General features: G+C 39.0%; 1 protein-coding gene across 6 annotated transcripts in view; it reads left to right on the top strand.

Moving 5' to 3' along the window:
* Window positions 1-461: 461 nt before the first annotated feature.
* Window positions 462-7,293, top strand: part of myom1b (myomesin 1b) — a 165,032-nt gene continuing 158,200 nt past the window's right edge. The window contains exons 1-2 of one of the 6 annotated variants that reach the window (XM_087986481.1): window positions 462-865; window positions 1,691-1,876. In XM_087986481.1, coding sequence (XP_087842607.1) covers window positions 1,740-1,876 — 137 coding nt within the window. In that variant the 5' untranslated portion in view covers window positions 462-865; window positions 1,691-1,739. The remainder of the gene's footprint in view (window positions 866-1,690; window positions 1,877-7,293) is intronic. The other 5 variants (XM_043688207.2, XM_043688209.2, XM_043688211.2 and 2 more) reach the window with 5 other exon arrangements.

Genomic DNA, 7,293 nt, shown 5'->3' with positions numbered 1-7,293 from the left:
TATCAAGATGGAACAAGTATTTGCATAATACATGTCGATATCGAGTCAAGAGGATGATAAGAAAAAGATAATAACAATATAAGCAAACTTGAAGGATAGTCAATGCTTAGACTAGTACCTCCCAATCTGCTAATTTTTTTTCAGAAATACACAGAATTTATTATTTTAAATGCGTTTAGTCAGGAAGCTGAAGGCAAATCAGGTTGAGCCGGAAAGGTTTTTGGTTTAGTAATCTATTAATCAAAGATTTCCAGTTTTGAAATGAACACAAAGTTACATCTGAAATTCACCATTTACTGCTTGCCTGTTATGTTTGTACCATTGTTCCCTCCACAGATGCTTTCTTAACAGTGGATATATTTACACTGCTCATTCGGGCAATGTATGGAGTGAGCCCTATACATTTCAAACCACACCTCCACATATGTACATTTAATCACTAAGGAGGCTCAGGTCCAATTATCAAAAGTCGATCCCTTGATGGGTACACAGGGTGCCGAATACGAGCGAAATGTATCAGATTTCAGAAGCAACGGGATAAAAGCGATCAGCGAATTGGAACTTTAACTCAAGTATTTGCCAATTCTCATTTCAGTGCATCCGAAAGTCTTTTACCTGCAGCTGAATTACTAACAGTTGGTGATTACTAACTTCGCTTGCTCCGAGTGCTATATTTATCAATCCTCCTGGCCATAAAAGGTCGGGACTCTGGCTTTGAAATTCCACTGACGGGAGACATTATTTTTGTACTGAACCCTGGAGCCGAGTTTGCAGCCTTCTTCCTCCCACTGCCTCCCTCGATTCAATATACGGAGCCTTATCGCCTGCATTTCACCAAAACCCCCCAAGAAACATTTGATATTTGGTAAGGGTTCGGTGTTCGTGCATCCGTTTAGCAATAGTGTGTGGTATTTCTGTGATTTAAATGTGAGTTTGATTTAGGAAAAGTGGGGTCCAGTCAACAGCTGACTTTCTGCAGTTCTAAATGTACTTTCAGCGCGGGGATATATATCAGAAACACTGTGGTAGAGACTGTTATTTGAGGTCTATAGTCTTTCAATAAGATAAATGAACATCTTTAGAAAAGGGAATGAACTCAAGAATTTTTTCACATGAAGAGAACCCAGTTGGCTGCAATTATGTCAGAATTTATTTTGAAATAGAAAATCAAATACAGGAGAATAAAATGTTTAGTGCAAAAAAAGTCAGAGCAGATAAGGCGTGTTATCTGTTAATAGTTATATTGTGATTATTGTAAGGGATTATCTGCACGATATCGGATCACTTAAAACCATTAATGGATAATTCAAATAGATGTCGTTTTATTTCATACAAAGGTTTGCATCTGTATTAAAACATTTCCAAACATGCCGCGGATTTTAAAACGTCCGTATTTCCTATAATTTATCCTTGTAATTAATGAATTATGCAAATGCAACCTTACACATTGTTGAAACATTAGCTGCGGCGTTTTTTTTTGTTTTGTTTCGGTCATTCGTGGATCAGACCAGAAAAGGTCAGGAAACAGACCGGGCTGACACACAGAGTGCCCGTCCCTATATTTTCGAATGGGCACACTCCTCTCTCTTTATAGCAGCCACCCGCGCTCATTATTGTTTGATCAAGTTAATGGAACAACCTTTTTTTTTGTTCTCTGTCCCTGAATGTTTCTTCATTTGTCTATGAATAGATTTGAAGATTTCGTACAGGCGATAAGTTTGGATTTTACGTGCCCAGCAATGTCCTCGTTGTCTTTACCTTTCTACCAGAAACACCACCGGCACTATGACCGCGATTATCGCAATACACAGCTATCGTCCACTATGCAAGAGTACCGCCAAGAGGAAAAGCGCAGTACTGCAACTCACTCCCACAGGTATCACTGTAGGGGTGCTATACTGCAATCCCAATGCAGTTTGTCCGCCCACGTTTCACAAAGGTTCTTCACAGCTGAAGGCAGCTCATAATGTATTTTAAAATGTGTCAATGTCTAGAGTTCGGGGGCTATTAAATGCATGATTGCCTGTTAGAATTTTATTACCAAACTACTTAAGTGTTTGTCCTGAGGTTTAAATTATATTACAAAGCTCAGAGAACTGTGGCGTTATGCGCAAAATGTTTATCAATGGTCTAAGGTGAAATTTTACAGTACATTCACTATACCTAGTAGGCAGTCCTTTAGAAAACAGTTAATTAATGCAATTATCAATTAATGAAAAATAAACTACCAGACTTGAAGTGTTGCTTAGACATACATATTGCTTCCATTCTTATGTTCAACAGCATTGGTCAGATTAGATTTTGAATTTTTGTGTTGTGATTTTTAAAAAATGTGCAGGAAATCTGAAGGAAAAATGGAAAATGTTTGAAATACTCAAGAATTTCTCAGGACTTGTAAAGCAAAGGGCAAACCAAACATTTGGGCAGATGATTCTCCATTCACTAAGATCTGGTTCTGAATAACTCCTTTTCAGATTCAGAGAACCTGTACTGTAGATCTTCATTTTTTTTTGTTTTGAATCTGTTTTGTGATTCTTTTTTCTTTGGGTTTGTAATCCTGCAGTGGATTATTATGTTTAAGTTGAGATCATGGTATGCAGCTCCGAAATGCATTCGAGATTTTGTCAGTCATGAGTGACTAATGTTGTCTGGTGAAAGTAACCCAGGAATACTCTAACTATGGTCAACCCTACCTTCTCACTAGCTGTAATCCCTTGTCTGCCTTGTTGACTGGATGAAAGGCTTTTGCCTGAAACGTCAATTCTCCTGCGCCTCGGATGTTGCCTGACCTGCTGTGCTTTTCCAGCACCACTTTAATCTTGACTCTAATCTCCAGCAATGCAGTCCTTACTTTTGCCCTGTTGATTGCCAGAGGGAGAAAGAAAAACACATGCAAACTGGCTCAAATCAGCAAAAACATCAAGATTAAACACTTGGACAAAGAACTTTTAGGTAGGTTGAGTCAGTAGTTAGGAAGGCAAATACAATGATGGCATGTATTTCGAGAGGACTTGAACATAAAAGCAAGAATGTACTTCTGAGGCTCTATAAGGCTCTGGAGAGGCCATATTTGGAGTATTGCGCACAGTTTTGGGTCCCATATCTCAGGAAGGATGTACTGGCCCTGGAGCGTGTTCAGAGGAGATTCATGCGAATGGTCCCAGGAATGAAAACCTTAACAAATGAGGAATGTTTGAGGACTCTGGGTCTTTACTCGATGGAGTTCAGAAGGATGAGGGGTGATATATTTGAAAGTTACAGAAAACTGAAAGGCCTGGACAGAGTGGATGTTAGGAAGATGTTTCCATTGGTAGGAGAGACCAGGACCTGAGGGCACAGCCTTAGAGTAGAGGGAAGACCTTTTAGAATGGAGATAAGAAGAAATGTTTTTAGCCAGCGAGTAGTGAATCTATGGAATTTGCTGCTCCAGAAAGCTGTGGAGGCCAGGTCATTGAGTATATTTGAGATGGAGATAGGTAGGTTCTTCATTATCAAGGGTACAGGAAGATAACGGGAGAATGGAGTTGAGAAACCTACCAGTGATGATTTGAATGGTGGAGCAGACTCGATGGCCTGAATGGCCTAATTTCTGCTCCTATGCCTTATGGCCTTATGATCTCTCTGATAGAACTGGTGATGCACAAACGGCATTTGGCAGAAAGTATGCACCAGACTTCCCCCAAGAGGGTCTGCAGTCGTGCCTGAAATAGATTAAAAACGCATGTACGTGAATGCAGGGATTGTTGTAAACAGCACTATGGGGCAGATATCCATGTGACAATATGATATTATGGTGACAATGGAGATCTGGCTCCAAAAAAAAACAAAGAACTGACTTTAAATAGCTCTGGATGCAAGGTATTCAGGAAACCTAGGAAATAAAAGAAAGAAAGAAGCCTGTCAATAGCGATTTAAGGAGAACCTCTTTTATTTGTTCATGGGACGTCAATGTCACAAGCCAGACCAGCATTCACTGCCCATTCCTAATTGCCCAGAGGACAGTTAAGAGTGAATTACATTACTGTGGGTCTGGAATCGCATGTAGGCTAGACCAAGTAAGGCTGATAGATTTCCATCCTTAAAAGACATCAGTGAACCAGATGGGTTTTAATGACAATTAATTGGAATTACAAGATTGTCATTAGGTCAGCTTCTTTAATTCCAGATTTTAATTGATTTCAGATGGTTTCAATCTGTCCTGGTGAAATTCGAACTTAAGACCCTCACAACATTAGCGTTGGGCTCAGGATTACTCGTCCACCAAATGTTACCACTACATGATTGCCTTGAGAGAGAGGATGTCCAAGAGGGATCAGGAACACAATTTACTTAGCTCGCACTCAGGAATAATAGAGATACCATAACACTACAGGATGCATTCTGTAGGCCACAAATTAATGGCAAAGATTTACATGAAAACACTTAGCAAGGAAATTTTAATGAGTTACAAAATGAGGAACTGGCAAGATGATGATGCATCAGTGATGTCACAGGACAAATAATCCAAAGTCTCAAAATAATGTCTTGGAGATATGGACTGAGGATATTGTTTCAAACCCCACCATAGCAGGTGGGAATTAAAATTTAACTTACAAATCTGGAAGATAAAGCTGGTTTCAGTAATGGTGACCATGACAACTAACATTGATTGTTGTAAAGACAATTATTTGGTGTTCTCATGCCCTTAGATAAAGGAAATTTACCATCCTTATTGAGTCTAGTCTACATGTAGACCCACATTAAGATTGACTCTTGACTGCAGTTTGAAAGGCTTAACAAGCTGCTCAGTTTAAGGGCAAGTGGAGATAGTCAATACACGCTGGCCTGTCTTGTATGTCACCATGCCATTAAAATGGAACTTTAATTTTCCAAATATAATGTTGACTTGGGATAGTATCAGTATGACTATAAGACTGTGAGAAACAGGAAAAGGAGTAGGCTATTTGACCCCTCGAGTCTGGCAGACCATGGCTGATCATTGCTGATCTAATACTCCTCACTTTATTGCCCTTTCCCTCTAATCCTTAAAGGGCAAAGAAGATAATGTATTTGAAAGTGTGTTCAGGAAAACTTTCTAGATTACTATGTTTCTAGCTCACCTGCAAGGGAGAAATTGCTGGATTTAGTTCTGGGGAATAAAATCATTGAAGTGAATCAGGAGGGAAACATTTTGGGGAAGGTGGTTGTTATATCAAAAGCTTTAGATATTAGATATGGAAAATGGCAAATGGTAGAATTCAGAGTACATCTAATTAATTGGGTGAGGGTCAGTTACATAAAAGGGGATGTAAACATTTTGCATGGCACATAAATACTGAAAGATATGTAAAAGAAGCAGTCAGATAGATTAGGAGTAAAAAGGAGATTTGTATATGGCTGAGCTACTAAATGAGTACCTTGCATTTGCCTTTGAAAAGGAAAAAGATGTTGTCAATATCATAGTCAAAGAAGCAGCAATTGAAATATGAATGGGCTAAAACTGGGTAAAGAGATATTCATAATGCCGGCTATACTTAAAGATAATAGGCTGAATCTTACTCGAAATCACCTAAGTATCAATTTTAGTCAGTTTCAGGGGTGGTTTATTTCTACAGGCCCTAGTGAGTTTTCATGTTCAATCTTGCCAAACTTTCCACATTACCAATGCACTATTCCCCAGTGACTTCTTGTTCATTAGTTTCTCCCATTTATCACAATTGGAAGTATTGGCCACAGCTAAGAACCTCTTGGGATTGCTGGCACCAGCAGTATCTTTAAGGCCTAACTGTACACCCATCTCACTGTTCAACATGTAGAAAATGCAAGTTATGCTTTTAATGGCAGGCAGCTCCTTGCTGCCCATCTCAATCGATTCTTCTAATTTTCTCACCAATGCCCAAGTCATTTAGGAGCTGGGAAGATTCTGCCTCAATTAGTCCCAGGACCAGACCATATGCACCTAAAGATGTTGAGGAAAGTAACAGTCAAAATTGTGAAAACACCACCTGGAGTTATTCCATCCTCCTTTAGGGTGGTGCAAAGGGCCTGGAGGATTGCAAATGTTGTCTTCTTGTTCAAAAATGCATGAAGATTAACTCAGGAACTAAAGGCCAGTTAGTTCAGCCTCAGTGGGGGAAAGGTTTTAAAGATAATAATCCAGGACAAAATTAACATTCACTTGAACAAATGTGAACTAATTAAGGAAAACCAATATGAATTTATTAAAGGAAAATTTTGATTAAGTAACATGGTTGAGGCTTATGATGGGAGGATTAATGAGAGTAATGCTGTTGTTGTGGTGAGCATAGACTTCCAAAGAATGATATGCTCTAACTTTTTTTTTCTGCTGACTTTAGAGCATATCTATCACATAATTACAGCAATTTGTCAACATGTTCAAGTCCTTCAAATGCTGAGTCTCTTGATATTATCATGGTGCATCTTCTGCAGAAAGGGGTAACTGACAACAACCTCTTCTGCATTTAACTATGTGGCAACTTCCTGTGATTACGTATATGTGGTTATATCCAGAAATCAGTAAGTTATTGCCTGTTTAATTAATTTTAGTCTTTCACATGATATGGACATTGCTGGCTAGGCCCACATTTCTTGCTAATCACCAATTGCCTTTAAGAAGATGGTGGTGAGCTGCCCCTTTGAACCTTTGCAGTCAGATAGTGCAGGTACACTCACAGTTCAGTTTGGAAGGGAGTTCCTAGATTTTAACCCCAGGATACTGAAGAAGTGTTATATAATTCCAAAAGGATGGTGTATGACTTGGCAGAGATCTTGTTTAGGTGGTAAACATCACAGGTTTTCAAGACAGAATGTCTTGATAAGTTGTTACATTGTAGCCTGTACATGGCACACGTTCTGCCACTGTTTTTCAGGAGTGGAAAAAATGAATATTTAAGATGATGGGGTACCAATCTAGTGGATTGTTTTGCCCTGCAAAAGTTGTCAAACTTTGAGTATTGTCGGAGTTGTATACATCCATCTGTTTGCCTCAGAATTCTCATCCTCTGACCTGCTCTTGTAGCCACTGTGTTTTCATATGGTGAGTCTAGTTCAGTTTCTAGTCAATGGTAACTGCAGACTATTAATTCTGAGGGATTGTAATATTGATTTATGCCATTGAGTATTGAAATGAGATTGTTGGAATCTCTGTCCTGTTGGAGATGGTTATTACCTGGCACTTTGTGGTGTGAATGTTGTTTACTACTTATCAACCTATGGCTGAATATTGTCTAGTTCTTGCTACATATCATCTTTAGTAACAGTGAGTGCTCTGTATCCTGATGTTGTTTCTACAGC

This window comes from Chiloscyllium plagiosum, unplaced genomic scaffold (genome assembly GCF_037043375.1).
Source record: "Chiloscyllium plagiosum isolate Xiang-an unplaced genomic scaffold, Cpla_swu_hap1 HiC_scaffold_4, whole genome shotgun sequence".
In the NCBI taxonomy this organism is placed as follows: domain Eukaryota; kingdom Metazoa; phylum Chordata; class Chondrichthyes; order Orectolobiformes; family Hemiscylliidae; genus Chiloscyllium; species Chiloscyllium plagiosum.
Note: the sequence above shows the minus strand (reverse complement) of the source record. Positions and strands in the feature narration are given on the sequence as shown.